Here is a 16902-nt window from a genome sequence, read left to right on the forward strand (position 1 = left end):
AAAATGTATTAAAACTAAGATACACCAATACACTGAAGTAAAGCACTGCCTCCTTTTCTCCAGATGATGGTGTACTTGGGATGTTTTTCTATGGATTGGCCGTTCTGGCACTCTGGGCATAAGCATGATGCAGCATCCTATAGAGTAGCCTATTGAAAAATAAAATATTTTTAAAAATATATATATTTTCATGGAGAATCATTAATATCTGTTTGTAAAGACCTACATTCTAGTGCAAATGATAAAGCGTTGATGGTTTACAACCACTATAGGCCTAAAGGAATACATTTAAGATATTGTTTAAAAAATTAAATATAGATTTTCTGTAATTTAATGATAATGATTGGGCTGACTCACCCCAGATTAGCTATATGTTGTTACATGTGTGCTGTCAGCGCTCAACCCGCCTCATAAGTGGTCTGATATTATTATTATTATTATTTAAAGACTTTTTCATGCACTTTTTCAGTATTTTTGCATTCATGAATGCAAAAATACTGAAAAAGTGCATGAAAAAGTCATTAAATAATAATAATAATTATTATTATTATTTTTCATGCACTTTTTTTATTTTTATTTTTTATAATAATAATAATTATTTTTCATGCACTTTTTCAGTATTTTTGCATTCATGATGAATGCAAAAATACTGAAAAAGTGCATGAAAAAGTCTTTAAATAATAATAATAATAATATAACATACAGTGTCATAGTATCTGAGTGGGTGTGTTCAGAGTTGTGTCCTTATGATTGCGCAGTGTGTACGGTCAGTATGGTTGCAAAAGTGCAGGATCCTGTTTCAATCCCTGGCGTCAGGCAGTCGCACGACACGAACTCAAACCCTTTCACCTTCTCTGCATATCGCCGTCAATATTGATCGGTATGCCAACATAACTTTACAACAACTCTTTAATTTGTAATCAGCGATTTAATCGGATAAGTCTGAAGAGTCAGAGTGTCCTTCACATGTCACTTTCTTTGGGAACTTTGTCCTTAGATTTGTTCATTCATGGATCCCGAACCGAAATAACTTTTTAAAGAGGGATTATTATTGATTGAGTGTAGTTTTTACACCTGTATTTTGCTCTCAAACAGCACACAAAGGCATGGTTACGTCGGAGTTGATACATAGTAACTGTCCGGGTGCCACATTCGGATTGATCTCACGCCGCTGTGCTTTTTTCTTGCAAATATGATGATGTCACCAACGCCACTTTTTCCTCAAGTTATGGCGGAGCTGAACTTTTCTAACTCGTCTTGGTAAGTAGTTCCTCTGACAGTGTGCTATGCTATCATCAATTCTGCACAAACTTTGTTGTCGATATTGTATCTGTGTTCCGCCAGATCTGTCGCAGTAGGTTGACAAGTATTTTGAACGATTATTAAAATAAACGGGGAAATCAGAAAGCTGTGTGTGTGAAGTTCACTTCATGTAGTTAGTAGTTTGGATCCGACGGAAAAGGGCCTGAGACATAGCGTACTGTCATACAAGACCGAGAAGCAATTGTTTTGTGGTACAATCACAATAAAACAAAAGTGGAGTTAATTTAGTCAATGATAGGCCTATAAGAATGCAGTCAATTATACCGGTAGCGTATTCGCGTTTCTCCCACACGAATATTCTTGCAAGGGAAGGCCATATGCAGAACTTTCCTTTTGAACACAATTCTTATAATTGTGAGTTGTATTTATATCCTTTTGAGGCTGCTAAAACGTTTTTGTTGATGATAGAAGTTAACAGAAACATGAAGTAGGCTAAAGGTACTAATGCATGGTGACCAGGGGAATCACTTTGTCCATAATCATTAGGCCTAAATTGATACATTTGACATTCGAATGTTTGTGTATAATTGATTAACTGATTGTGTGATTACATCAGAGTGCATTGTTTGCATTCGTCCCACCTCGGGTATGTTCAGGAGCGTCAACGTTGCGCAAAAGTACATTTGCTGCAAACCTTGTAGGCTATTGTAGTCATTCAATAGGCAACTGGGACACAACTTGTCTTCAAGGCAGGTGTTCTTTCCCAAAACATCATCATGTGTCCTGATGACCAGTTATTCTACTTGCAGAGTTGGCCATTTTAATGCATATTGTCACTCTAGTCCGCTGTCTAAACTCCATGTCTAAGTCCATGTGTGTTTGATTATACCAAGTTAGGCTATAGTCAAATGCAGTGATATTTTTGGAATAATCTTTGACTCTGTTTGTGTTTGTAATGATGAATATCCTTCTATGATATTGTCAACACTTTGTTGCAATACACTTTTGTCAGGCTGATCAAATTAGGTCAGGTATGTGTGAAGCAAGAGGAGTATGAATGAGAAGTGCCAAAGCCTGCTTATAGGGATTCTGCGAAAATGCTGTTGCGTTGGAACTGTGGCTGGTGTTGCCACTTCCTGGATAGATTATATTTGAACACAACTTTTGGGGCTTGGTGGGCGCAACTACACAATGTCTGGTATGGCTTTGAATAAGCGCTTGCTTGTGTGTTGTGTGATGTGAACCTAGTGGGGTTAAAGTTTACTACTATAGTCAATCATCTCTGCAATAGTAGCTGTTCTTTGTGTAAAGTTCTGCCTTCACAGAAGTGAGAGAGAAAGAGGAGAGAGACAAGGCCGAACCTACAGACATATATACAGTGTTTGTGTGGCACTTGAAAACATAACAGACTTGGGAGCCGTATGTAGTAAATAGGTTCTTGAAATCATTAACTTTATCAACTGTTCTCTTTTATTCTATAGTCATCAGGTATTTTGTATTTGCATGTAGTATAAAATAGTGACTAACAGTGAAGATTTGTACTCATTTGGTGTACGGTCTGATTTTGGAGCAAAACTGACTGTTATGGTTAAAGGGTTGGTGCACAGTCTTTCAACTCATAGTCAGGTGGTTCCTTACCTTGAAAGACGTGTATGGGCCAGGGGAAACTTTACTACGTGGTTCAGAGTTGTTTAAATAGCCAGTACTAACTTTAAAAAGTTCAGCATGTGTGGCCACAATCACCTCAAATTAAGTCTGTGACATGGTTAGAAGTTGCTTTGAGTTGATTTGGCCACCACAAATGTTGGCAAACATTTTTGAGGCCCCATCACTTCCATAGTTTTTTTGTTATCCTGAAACAACCCGTTAACCTTTTCACCATGTCTTGCTCTCAACAAAATGTGAGTACCAATGTGCACATATCTTCATAGTTCACATTCACATTCAATGTCTTAAAGTCTTAGAAGACTTCTGAACTGTCTCTGTCTGCAGACGAAAACATCTGTTGGAAGCACATACTGTAAATAACAGGGTTGAACTCTGGTGTGGCCTGAGATTCTCCAGGACAGAGTGGATTAGTTTGTGTCCATCCTCCACACTGAGTGGGTTGGGGGAAAACTGCAAGCTGTTACTTTCACTCTGGAAAGCTATGTCTGTATTATATATATATGCATGCAGCAAGTTCATTTGAGGTTTAGCTCTGAGATTGTAGGTTATAGAACAATGGGACCGTCTAAGGAAAACAAAGGTTGTGATTTTTGGCCACTGAGCCCAATAATATAAGCACAAAGCGTTGCCAAATGAATGCCAGTAATCATTGGGATTCTGATGGTAGACAGTTTGCTGTGTTTACAGTATATGTAATACTTTGGTTGCATTTTAATATCATTTTAATATCGTCCTTACCACAAAACATTATTTGGGTCACGTGTAAATCGACAAATTTCGGCTGTGCAGAGATGAAGGGTTATCGATAACAGAAGAGTCCATTAGGAAAAGCTGTCCAAACTAGCTGGCTGAAACTCCCTCTCTCTCTCCCCCCCTGTCACAGACCATTGAGAGCACTTGCTTTTGCTAATGGAGCACCTCCAGGGAGCGTGGAAGACCATTAGCAACGGCTTTGGCATGAAGGACTCTGTGTTTGAGGGCCCCTGCCTCTCGCCCACCATGGTCCAGGGCTTCCCCTACCAGCGCCGGCGCTCCTCAGACGACAGCAAGATCCCAGACTCCAAGACGAGCGGCACCATCCGGGTTTACCTCCCCAACCAGCAGCGAACTGTGGTCAGTGTACACACACACACACACACATACACACACAGGAGGAGAGACAGAGAGAGAGATGTAAGCACGCTCCAGGAGACCGCTTACGGCTGCCATTTAAGTACAGTCTGCCTAAACATCCCAGCATCCAAATATCCCAGACGTGACGTGAATTAAAAACTAATGAGTGTGTTAATACAGTTGTGTGTGTGTTTGTTTATGCCCCCCCCCCACCCCCCAGGTGAATGTGAAGCCAGGTATGACGTTGCACAGCTGCCTGATCAAGGCCCTGAAAGTGCGTGGCCTTCAGCCTGAATGCTGCGCTGTCTTCCGTCTGCACCCTGGACAGAGGAGGTGAGCCCTGGCTAGAGAGGAGAGGAGGGGAATGGAGGGGAGGGGAGAGGAGGGGAGGGGAGGGGAGAGGAGAGGAGGGGAGAGGAGGGGAGAGGAGAGGAGAGGAGAGGAGAAGGGGGGAGGGGAGGGGAGGAGAGGAGAGGAGAAGGGGGGAGGGGAGGGGAGAGGAGAGGAGAGGAGAGGAGAGGAGAGGAGGGGGTTTGGATCAGAGGGATGTTATTGTACAGTCGGTCCTCAAAGTATCAAAAACAAGTGTGTTTTTTTCTTTCCTCACTGAATGTCTCTTTTTTTTATTCCTAACAGTAAAAAGTCCCGTATGGATTGGAACACTGACCCTACCTCGCTGATTGGGGAAGAACTGCTGGTGGAAGTCTTAGACCATGTACCCTTGACGACGCACAATTTTGTGAGTGCCTGAAATAATTTGTCCAGTCATTCATACCACTCACTCACAACAGCCAAAGTGCCATTAAGCACTGCCTGGAAAGTAAATAAACACTTTGTTCTCCCCTCTCACCCCCCAGGTTCGGAAAACATTTCTCAAATTGGCCTTCTGCGATATATGCCAGAAGTTTCTTTTGAACGGTTTCCGGTGCCAAACATGCGGCTACAAATTCCATGAGCATTGCAGCACCAAAGTGCCCACGATGTGTGTGGACTGGAGCAACATCAGACAGCTCCTGTAAGTCTCCCCTGTAGCACAGAGCAAAGGATCAAATGACTTCTGACACCTAACTGTTTTTATTCAATCATTTGAATTCAGGAAAATGTAGGAATATTGCATTGGGGGGAAATGAACAGTATAAAGGACATTCAAAGAATGGGAATAGTTAAAGATGAATTCAATTCAACATGATGATGAATGAGCATGTATTAACTGCATTGTGCCAACTGCATTGCCAAACCATGTCAGGGTAAGAGGAGGGAAGCGGCCTTTTGAATCTGTGCGGTTCGTCTGCTTGACTAGCGTCGTCCCAGCTCATGCACATAGGCTTTGCATACTTGCACTGAGCGTAGAGCATCATTTTGCATGCAGACCTAACAACAAGCTGTAGATGGATATCAGTGACAATGAAGAGATTATGTTCCCGTGGGGCTTTTATCGTACCTCTTTGTACCCTTCAAGTATCTTTGTTTCTCAGAATGTCAAGCTGGTCGTTGTTTCCCACCATATAAACACACAGACTCTCTCTCTCTCTCTCTCTCTCTCTCTCTCTCTCTCTCTGTCTCTCTCTCTCTCTCTCTGTCTCTCTCTCTCTGTCTCTCTCTCTCTGTCTCTCTCTCTCTCTGTCTCTCTCTCTGTCTCTCTCTCTCTCTCTCTCTCTGTCTCTCTCTCTCTCTCTGTCTCTCTCTCTCTCTCTCTCTCTGTCTCTCTCTCTGTCTGTGTCTCTCTCTCTCTCTCTCTGTCTCTCTCTCTGTCTCTCTCTCTCTCTCTCTGTCGCTCTGTCTGTCTGTCTGTCTCTCTCTCTCTCTCTCTCTCTGTGTGTCTCTATCTCTCTCTCTCTCTCTCTGTCTCTATCTCTAGGTTGTTCCCTATATCAGGTGAAAGCGGTGGTCCATCTCTTCCCCCTCTGACGTCTCGGCGAATGAGAGAATCCTTGTCCCGATTCCCCACCAGGTAAGGCCCCCCACACCCTCCTCCTAGCCTGGCCTCACCAGACCCCTGGGTAAACGCTGGTTCCCACTGGCTGCTGTTTAGGTAACGTGAGGCGTCGTTGCCGCAGTAACAGCAGACCACTGTAAGATTAGTTTAGTTGTCATGCCTGAGCTGAGGCAGCAGGAAGCAGTAAAGCACCTTAACCTTGGCCTTAAACTGAATTTAATTCCCGCTTTTGATTAGGTCTTCGGCTTTAGGCAGGTTCACCAGTCCAGGCGGCTGATGTAACCAGAGGCGTGAAAAGAGACTGTTGTTTCAGGAGCACTTATAACCATTTAAAAGCACTCTGATAGCTGCCAAATGAGCTCTCTCACAGTATTATGTACAGAGTTGTTCCGTGCAGGGCAATCTCCATTGCTCTTTTGAAACAAAGTCCTGCTTTGCCAGAAAGGGGAATTATACTCATGGAGTGTACAACACAGGGACTGAAGTGTGGTGTAATATCGGCCCTGCTCACTCAAATGGAGTCCCACATTCACAGCACGGGCGCAGCACAATCGCCGTCCACTCTGTAGCAATCAACCAAGACCAACATCAGCACAGCCTTTTACTGTGGTCAACTTCCATCTCCCATAATAGCAAAAATCAAACGCCTCCATTCAAGATTCTGGGGTGTTATAGTCTGCTCTGTGGGTTGAATTATGCGGATTGTTTTGAGATTTATACCGACTTTGACTTGTCAGCATTGTAACTTCTTAGCCAATACTTGGCACTTGGCAACACTTCCCTAGAAAACAGGTCTTACCATTGAACTTTGTATAATCTGGACGTCTTCCTGAACTTAATCGACCATACTTATTCTGGCAAAAGTTACTTCTTCTTGAGTTATAGATAGATGGTGAGATGGTGCCAAACTCTCACCGCCTAAAACAGAAACTGGCGTCTGACTGTGTCATATTGTGGGGGGTGTGTGCCTGGGAAAAATTACACAAAATGGCAGAAATGAAACCCACAAGCTGCTATCCCACCACACCCACGTGTGACTGATTTAAAGTTGCTATACACGTGTATAATGTGTCAGAACTGTTAATGAAATTACTGTTAGGACAACACATTTAGTTCAACGGCATTTTAGATGATGTACATTGATTTTAGATTCTGCTTTGGTGAGTTGTGTTCAGTGACTGTATTTCTCATGTTGGCCCTGCTTGTTTTTGCCTCCAGCTCTCTGCACCGCTACTCAACCCCTCACGCCTTCAACTACACTGCTCCCTACCCATCCACAGGGGGCGCTCTGTCCCATAGACAACGCTCCACCTCAACTCCCAACGTCCACATGGTCAGCACCACCATGCCCGTCGACAGCAGCATGATCGAGGTAACAGCACACCATACAGGCCCCCCAGGATAGTCCTGGTGGTCTAGGCAGCCCTCTCTTAAAATAACCACCTGCCCAAGACTGATCTGCCCCTCTTACACACCAAGAATCCCAACCATCCTCCACTGGCGCACTTCTGCCCATCTCTCTCTCTCCTTCCCTCTCCCTCTCTCTCTCTCTCAATTAAGTAACCCAACCTGGATTGGGTACAGATTGATTTGCAGTGTGATACCTTCAATTATCTTATGACTATTCTCCTTTCAACTATTCTATACTGCACTTAGTTGTTCATTTCTGATCACCATCGAAGTACCAAAAGTACTTTAATACAATTAGAATTGTAACACTGTGCCTAATGGTCCCATTATGAATGCACCTTTTCTTTTTCTTTTTTAATGGACACACGGGTAGCTCACTCTCCTGCCCCTCCTCCTTTCCTTTCCTTTCCTCTCCTTCACTGTGTCTCCCTTTCCCTCCCTGTGGTGAATGTCCTGTTGTGTGGTGCTGTGGTGGGGAGTAGCTAGACTGCCTGAATGCCTCTCCTAGCTCCTGGTGCCGGAGGTTCTGGTTGAAGAGGAGAGTAGGTATTATTCGCTTCTCCACCTCTTTTGTTGAGGCGGCATCAGAGAGCCCAGAGAAGGACAAGGTTAGGAGGCGGAGGCGCTGAGTGCTGTGTGACAAGCAACATGATGGCATGCCAACGTGGACTATCCACGTCATTTCACGGTTTTTCACCATTCCAAGTGGATAATTGGTAGACGCCGGTTGAATGACTGGCTGCTGTTTTGTTATTTGTCAAATCTGACTGTGCATTTTCCTCCTGTTTTTGATTTTTTTTCAGGATGCAATGCGCGGTCATGACTCGGGTAAGTTGATCCATAATGCTGGGAAAACCCTGCTTATTTAGTATTCATTTCCATATAACACTCCTAACTAACACTGCCTTGGTAGCTCCGTTTCTGCTAAACATGATAATAATAATAATAATAATATATATATATATATATAATGTGCCATTTAGCTGACGCAACGCTCTACCAACTGAGCCACAGAGGAACATTTACAGGAAAAACTAACATGCATTAAATACCACAAGGACACTTTTTCCCAGAACTTAGCATGCTAAATGACGTTGGACCATTTCCCCTTCCTAGGGGGGAGTTCTCCCAGCCCAAGCCCCACGGGCTGGTCCCAGTCCAAAACCCCAGCACCTGCCCAACGAGAGAGGGCTCCGTCCTTCAACACTCAGGAGAAACACAAAATCGTACGTCATACTGTGGGTGTGTGTCTGTCTGTATGTGTCTGTATGTGTCTGTGTGTGTCTGTGTGTGTCTGTGTGTGTCTGCGTGTCTGTGTGTGTGTGTGTGTGTGTGTGTGTGTGTGTGTGTCTGTCTCTGTGTCTGTGTCTGTGTCTGTGTCTGTGTCTGTGTGTGTGTGTCGTGTACACATACTTTGCCCTGGATAAGAGTACTGTATTGTGTTTGCTTGTCACTTTTGCTGTCTTTCTCAAGAACTCAGGATGATTTTAACTGTTTACCTGCAGAGGCCCAGGGACAAACGTGACTCCAATTACTACTGGGAGATAGAGGCCAGTGAGGTGGTTCTACACTCTTGCATCGGCTCCGGCTCCTTTGGAACAGTATACAAAGGGAAATGGCACGGTGAGCAATGCTTCCTCTATGTGAAGGCTTGTAGAACTGTCATATTTACATTTTAGACATTTAGCAGACGCCTTTTTGCAAAGCGACTTACAACAAATACGTTTGTCTAAGTAAGTGATAATCTATTATCAGTCATCGTAAAAAAAGAAAGAAAAAATAAGTCATCTATGCAATGACATGGGGCCATTGGCAGTTACCATGCTAGAAGAAGGAACAATAACTTTTACACATTTTATTTTAAATGTTTAAAATATATATATTTATAGTAGAGAAACTGTACAGGGGGTGATGGGGATGATACACGAGGCTGTGGCTTGGAGCCGCTTAGCAGCGTAGCTCTTTAGCCTAACTTGTTTGGCTCCTGCAGGTAGCTAGCGTAGCTCTTGAGCCTAACTTGTTTGGCTCCTGCAGGCGACGTGGCCGTGAAGATCCTGAAGGTGATGGACCCCACGCCAGAGCAGTTCCAGGCCTTCCGTAACGAGGTGGCGGTCCTGAGGTAAGAGATAAAACACAAGGGATGGCTGCGGTGACCAAGTTTCCTCCTCCAGGATGTTCATCACGACAGAGCCGAAGAGCCGCAGCAGACAGACGTGCGCATGAGTTAGTGGTGCTTCGTCTCCGTGCAGAGGTCGTTATCTGATTATCTTTGTTGTGGTCGATTTCCTCTTCCTCTTTCTGGCTGCAGGAAGACCCGACATGTCAACATCCTGTTGTTCATGGGCTACATGACGAAGGACAACCTGGCCATAGTAACCCAGTGGTGTGACGGTAACAGCCTCTACAAACACCTCCACGTCCAGGAGACCAACTTCCAGATGTTGCAGCTCATTGACATCGCCAGGCAGACCGCCCAGGGCATGGAGTGAGTCCTCACCACAGCTTTAGACCGCCTCTAGCCTTAAAGGGATGCCGGGCCACTTTCCACTAGCATGGATGTCGATCAAATCCCCCCCCCCAAAACCGAGTCAAATTGTATTTGTCACGTACATCGCATTGACATTGACGCCCTATTGACATAGTGAAATGCTTTGGGATCTTGCTCCTCGCTCAACAACCGTCGACAGCAATCCACAATCCGTAAAACAATATAATAATATAGTCATAAAAAAGTGACAACAGTAGTGTATTCACATTCAGGTGCTTCACATGCACAGTAAATGATACATCTACAAAGGGCACAGGGCATGGAGGGAGTCCTCACCAGAACTTTCAGAAGTTTCCACTGGAATGGATGTCAATGCTTCACATGTAATGTAAACACAACGTCTCCGAAGTTAATCACGATTGCATTTCTTCCACCAGCTACTTGCACGCAAAGAACATCATCCACCGTGACATGAAGTCAAACAGTATCCTTTTCTTCAACCGTGCAGTGTTGTAGGACAATACCGAAAAGAGAAGTGTTTGTGTGTTTGTGTGTGTGTGCGTGTGTGCGTGTGTGTGTGTGTGCGTGCGTGCGTGTGTTTTGTGTGTGCGAGAGAGAGAGAGAGAATGAGAGAGTGTGTTGGAATGAAACTCACATGCTGTATGGAACCAGGGATGGGTTTGTTCCAGCAGTAGTGCGTCTCTGTCATCCAGTAGCTCTGCTTCCTTGACGTTAGCGTGTAGATATCTTCCTGCACGAGCTCCTGACGGTGAAGATCGGGGACTTTGGTCTGGCCACGGTCAAAGCCCGGTGGAGCGGGTCTCACCAGGTGGAGCAGCCCTCTGGGTCCATACTGTGGATGGTCAGTAGGAAGAGCTGTGTGTGTTTCTGTGTGTCTGTGTCTGTGTCTGTGTGTGTGGATACAGTAACAGTGTTGGTTGGGACTGAGGGAACGAGAGTAAGCGAACGTCTTTATATCTGTGGAACTTCATTATTTACTGTTGGTGAATAATACTCGCTGTGAGAGATGACCATTGGGTCCTAGAGATGGCCATTTAGTCCCACTTATAATAGAGAGATTATGGCCCCAAGATTTGAGAAACATGTCTTTTTTTCTTTCCTCACTCTCCTCAGGCTCCTGAAGTCATCCGAATGCAGGATAACAACCCGTACAGTTTCCAGTCAGACGTGTATGCCTATGGCGTTGTTCTGTATGAGCTGATGACAGGGGAGCTTCCATACTCCCAGATAGCAAACAGAGACCAGGTAAGCCGTGCCATGCAGCCAAAAGAACCACCTCAGAACCAATGCCATTTCTCTGTATCACCACTGCTGTCAGATCTACAGGCCCCAGACCCGTCAAGCCTTGTTGAGTTATGGCAAATCAAATAGAGTTAGGTCCGGAAATATTTGGACAGTGACACTGTCCAACATAATTCCCATAATTTAGTCTCTGTACGCCACCACAAATGGTTTTGAAATGAAACAATCGAGATGCGATTGAAGTGCAGACTTTCAGCTGTAATTCAAGGGGTTGAACAAAAACATTTAGGAATTGGAACCATTTTTATACACAGTCCCCAATTTTCAGGGGCTCAAATGTAATTGGACGAATTAACATAATCATAAATAAAATGTTCATTTTTAATACTTGCCGTCAAGAATCCTTTGCAGGCAATGACTGCCTGAAGTCTGGAACCCATGGACATCGTCAAATGCTGGGTTTCCTCCTTTGTGATGTCCTTTGCCAGGCCTTTACTGCAGCTGTCTTCAGTTGTTGTTTGTTCGTGGGTCTTTCTGCCTTAAGTTTTGTCTTCAGCAAGTGGGGTGCATTCTTGTTTGGGTTGAGATCAGGTGATTGACTTGGCCATTGCGGAATATTCCACTTCTTTGCCTTAAAAACCTGGGTTGCTTTCGCAGTATGTTTTGGGTCATTGTCCATCTGTACTGTGAAGCGCCGTCCAATCAACTATGCTGAATCTGAGCAGGCAGTATATCACTTAATACTTCAGACTTCATCCGTCTGCTGATGTTTTTCTGTCACATCATCAACAAACACTAGTGACCCAGTGCCATTGGAAGCCATGCATGCCTATTCCATCAAACTGCCTCCACCCTGTTTAACAGGTATGCTTCGGATCATGAGCCGCTCCACGCCTGGTACAGGTTCATCTGTCGGAAGAATGCTGTTCCAGAACCAGGCTGGCTTTTTTAGATGTTTTTTGGCTAAGTCTAATCTGGTGTTTCTATTCTTGAGACTTACGAGTGGTTTGCACCTTGTGGTGAACCCTCTGTGTTTGCTCTTGTGAAGTCCTCTCTTTATGGTAGACTCGGATAATGATATGCCTACCTCCTGGAGACTGTTCTTCACATGGCTGGATGTTTTGAAGGGGTTTTTCTTTACCACATAAAGGATCCTGCGATCATCCACCATGGTAGTCTTCCGTGGATGTCCAGGCCTTTTTGTGGTGCCGAGCTCACCAGTGCGTTTGTTTTCTCAGAATGTACCAAACTGTTGATTTGGCCACTCATGTTCCTGCTATCTCTCTGATGGATTTCTTTGTTTGTTTTTGCAGCCTAAGGATGGCCTGTTTCACTTGCATTGAGAGATCCTTTGACCGTATGTTGTGCGTTCACAGCAACAGTTTCCAAATGCAAATGCCACACTTTTGCCGCTCAAATGCCACTCAGACCTTTTACCTGCTTAACTGATAAAGAAATAACAAAGGAATAGCCCAGATCTGTCCATGAAACAGTTGTTGATTCTATTGTGCAATTATTTTTGGACAAAAGAGGGGGCCACAAGACCTGTAATTCCTAAAATTCCTCCCTCCAATTTGGATGTGAATACCCTCAAATTAAAGCTGAGAGTCTGCACTTCAAGCCCATATTCATTCTATAACTGTAACTTGAATATGTTTTTGTAAACAGCTAAAAATAAAAAACATTATGTCAGAGTCCAAATATATAAAGACCTAACTGTCACTGGGAGGGTGCGTGTCTCTTCCTGCTGCAGTTTGTGTGTGTGTGTGTGTGTGTGTGTGTGTGTGTGTGTGTCTGTGTGTCAGTCAGTCTGTCTGTCTGTCTGTCTGTCTAACTTGACCAGGGGGTTAGAGGGGCTCTGGGTCACTGTCTGAGAGGTTTGTGGGCCTGGCCCAAGGCCCACGATTGTGGGACTGCATCACCCTGGAGCAACTGGCCTAATTTTAGGCGTGCGTGTGTGCACATCACGCTTCAGGTCTGGCAGGCACAGCACTCCAGTCCCCTTGTCTGTTTGTTGTTTTGGCATTGGTCTCCCTGTATTCCCTCCCATGTAATCATTGTTTCGGAGTGCCATAGTCAGTGACACTTTTTTAGAAGTAGCGGTCACAATAACTACTTTAAAGCTGCCATTACGATTGACCCCATTACCATTGTCCTCAGATTCTCCTGTCCCCGAGAACCACCGATATGACTGATTGCTTGTATGTGATAAAGATGTCCTGGCTGGTAGGCACACAATGGAACTGTCTCAAATCACACATGATTAGATTAGAATCGACTTTATTGTCATTGCACAGAGTACAAGTACTGTTATGATGTACTGTATGGTATGGTACAGAACAAGGGCAATAGGTCTTGTGCAAACAAGCAGTAGTGCGCAAACATGCAGTAGTGGACTCACTGGGACCTCCACAGCCCCGACGCACCCTCCACATCCCCAACGCACCCTCCACAGACACGACGCACCCTCCACAGACACGACGCACCCTCCACAGACACGACGCACCCTCCACAGACACAACGCACACTCCACAGACACAACGCACCCTCCACAGACAGACAACGCAACCTCACTTCTTGTCTCTTGTCTCACTCTCCCAGATCATCTTCATGGTGGGCCGCTGCTACCTGTCACCAGACCTCAGCAAGCTCTATAAGAGTGCACCCAAAGCCATGAAAAGGCTGGTGGCCGACTGCATCAAGAAGCTGAAGGACGAAAGGCCACTGTTCCCCCAGGTACACCACTGCTTGACCAGCTGGCTTGTTCGTTTTTTTAAGGTTATTTTTTGGGGTATTTCTTTTCAGTTTTTATTGGATAGAGACAGTAAAGGAAGTAAGGAAGACAGGAAGTAAGGAAGAGAGGGTATGTCAGAAGGGCATGGGCCGGATTCGAACCCATGTCGACATGGGCATATTGTGTGCACCGTAGGTTATGGCGCTGGACCGCTGGACCACCCCAGCCCACAGCAGCTGTCTTGTTAATCATTGACCTACAGATGTACTGGGAAGTGTTCACTTCGTGATTGGTTCCTCTCTCGTTTTCTCCCTGCTGTTTCTCTAGATCCTGTCATCGATCGAGTTGCTCCAGCATTCGCTTCCTAAGATCAACCGCAGTACCTCGGAACCCTCACTGCACAGGGCCTCTCACACTGAGGACATCAACGCCTTCTCTCTGACCTCTACCAGACTGCCTGTGTTCTAGCACTGCCCTCTCCTCCTCTCCCTGCTACTGCGCCATACAGACAGACAACCTGCCACTCTACTCCTGTTCCACAATAGCACACACACACACATACACACACACACACCAAATATCTTCGGTGTTGAGAAAGAGGAGGGAGGGAGAGAGAGAGGGAGAGTGAGGACGAGGCCTCTACGTGGTGACTGTGGATGGGGATCAACATGCGATTCGATGCCAGTGGAGAACCTTCTGATGTGGAGGTCAGAGCACAGAGCCTCCTTCCTTTAGGCTGGATGTACCTTTGGTGGCCAGTGTAGGAACCAACCACCCAAAGGTTCTTCTTCTTCAGACACAGAAGCCTAATCTTCCCCATTGGTAATATGGGTGCAATGTACAAAGTAGGAATTGAGTTTGTGAACTGTGTAAATATGTGATAATGCAACCTACCAAGGGGACACAGGAGCACAGATGCCTGAGAGAAACGGCTGTCGAGTTGTGAGATGAGATGAGATGAGACGAGGCGAGATGAGACGGGAAGCACACCTTTCTGTCCGTCCGTCTATCCGTCCTTGTTTTCGAATGAACAGGACCTCTTATGCTTACCTGCCCGGAGAGGAACTGAAGCCTGGACCAAGACATGACTTCACCTCCTATGACTATCAAAAACAAGCAGCTTGCAATCCATCTGTCACACAAGAGTATTTGATTGTACATCGTCTTAAATAGGATCGGAATAGAGATATGAAATGAGTATCAGTTGCCTTCGTCTTCATACAATTGCTTTTTATTCTTTTTTTTTTCTTTTATCATTCTGGAAAAATATAGCCTGTCAGACAGTTAAGCATGAGGGATTGAGGAAAAATCATTTTAATTTGCACATTTTAACAAAAGTGATGGTTATGTTTCCGTGGACCAGAGGATGGGTTCATGGCTTTGAGTGTCCTGATCAGTAGTTGGGCGCTCATTTTAATCAGCCTTCACTCTGGTTCGTCATCACACGCTGGATATCAGGCATTCTTTAATATTTAAAATGATTTGAAATCTAATTTGCATTTGTCTGCCACGTCTCTTTCAGGAGGTTAAACATTTTATTGTAAACTCGGTGGTAATGTTTATTCCATGTTATTTTAATAAAAATTAAGTTAAACTTGTTTATCGTTCAGGGATAAGGAGTTTGTATTCAGTCCTTTGACCGGTCAAGAAAGTGTAATCACTGATCACATTAAAGCTGTGCCTGTAACCGTACCTTAATGGTCCATGCTTATACTGTTTCACACACCGTTAATCCTTACAGAGAACATGTTAATCGCAACACCACTTTAAAGAGCTAACCGGCTAATGTGGGAGACCTGACACAACGTAAACAACAACCAGCAGGCCTAGAGAAGGTGGTGATTCAGGGTCAGTGGCCCATGGGAGTAGCATGAAAGACTTGTCTCTGATGTAAACCATCACACTGTATGCTGCTGCCTCTCTCTGTGCATTACTGCTCAGTGGGGATCCCGTACATGCGCAAGACTTTGTGGCTGGGTGCAATGTTTGCTGTTGCAGTAGCAGTATGGTGCAACCTTACAGTGGGACCAGTCCAGACACGCCATTGGGAGATTCTACCATTGGCCAATGTCACTATGTGCTCTACAGCCATTGGCAAGCTCATGGGAAAAACAATATACCAAATTCGGGGAAAGACAAATGTTACCATGACCAAACAGTTTGATTAAAGAAAATGTCAACAAAGCGCTTGTGCAATTTGTTGGTCAAGACAACTTGACATGACTCAGCTAGAGAGAGTACCCACAAAGTACAAAGTGAAAAATACAAGTAGCTATTTGTGTGGATTCTGTGTGACACAGGGCTGATGTTATGAATTTCCTAATATTGGGTTGTGATGTTTCTTTCCTCTTTGTTGGTCATCTGACCCTAGCACAGGACTGATGACACAGTGTGATCATTTGGGTTTTTTCTTTACCCCTCTCTGAAATCACGCCAAAAAAATCTAGTCTCAAAAAAAGCTTTGTGATGGGGAAAAATAGCACTGGTGTCATCGAAAGTACTGAAACTCAAGACCAAAGACATCTGCTGACCCCTTTGGCTTATATTTCTGTATAGTGTTGATGTCTGTGATGATGACTTTTCTATTTCGGCTTTCAGTCAGGCCTCGGAGATGGATCAAAAATAAAAGTACAGTACCAAAACAATCAATAGAAAAATGTATACAACTCTGACCCAACCTAGAGAACTCTGCCACCTGGTGGATGTACTATAATGATGTGTCTGTCTGTGTCTGTCTGCTTGAACAGCATCTTTACAGGGGATGCTATGCTATCGCTGCCAATTGTGCTTGTGTGTGCTCACCTCATACAACACACACAAACTCCTCCACACATACACATAGGCCCTCTCTCACACACACACACACACACACACACACACACACACACACACACACACACACTCACGCTATTCTGTGCTCAGAGACATGGCGATGGAGGCATGTGTTCTGCAGAGGACAGGTTCCAGGGGGACAGGAACAGCCACGGGCATGGTGACAGTTGCTCATGGACACAGGGACACAGTCAC

At 44.7% G+C, this 16902-nt stretch overlaps 1 protein-coding gene across 1 annotated transcript; it reads left to right on the forward strand.

Annotated features, from left to right (window-relative positions):
- Positions 1 to 908: 908 nt before the first annotated feature.
- raf1a (Raf-1 proto-oncogene, serine/threonine kinase a) lies at positions 909 to 16487 on the forward strand. The gene is made up of 17 exons (XM_080533687.1): positions 909 to 1260; positions 3815 to 4044; positions 4265 to 4377; positions 4681 to 4783; positions 4902 to 5059; positions 5903 to 5995; positions 7199 to 7352; positions 8194 to 8218; positions 8507 to 8616; positions 8896 to 9013; positions 9425 to 9509; positions 9699 to 9875; positions 10316 to 10362; positions 10622 to 10740; positions 11013 to 11144; positions 13743 to 13877; positions 14203 to 16487. The coding sequence occupies exons 2-17, from the start codon at positions 3841 to 3843 to the stop codon at positions 14341 to 14343; spliced, it is 1914 nt and encodes a 637-aa protein (XP_080389813.1). The 5' UTR covers positions 909 to 1260; positions 3815 to 3840; the 3' UTR covers positions 14344 to 16487.
- The last annotated feature ends 415 nt before the right edge of the window (positions 16488 to 16902 follow it).

This window comes from Nansenia antarctica (genome assembly GCF_963989245.1).
Source record: "Nansenia antarctica genome assembly, chromosome: 6".
In the NCBI taxonomy this organism is placed as follows: domain Eukaryota; kingdom Metazoa; phylum Chordata; class Actinopteri; order Argentiniformes; family Microstomatidae; genus Nansenia; species Nansenia antarctica.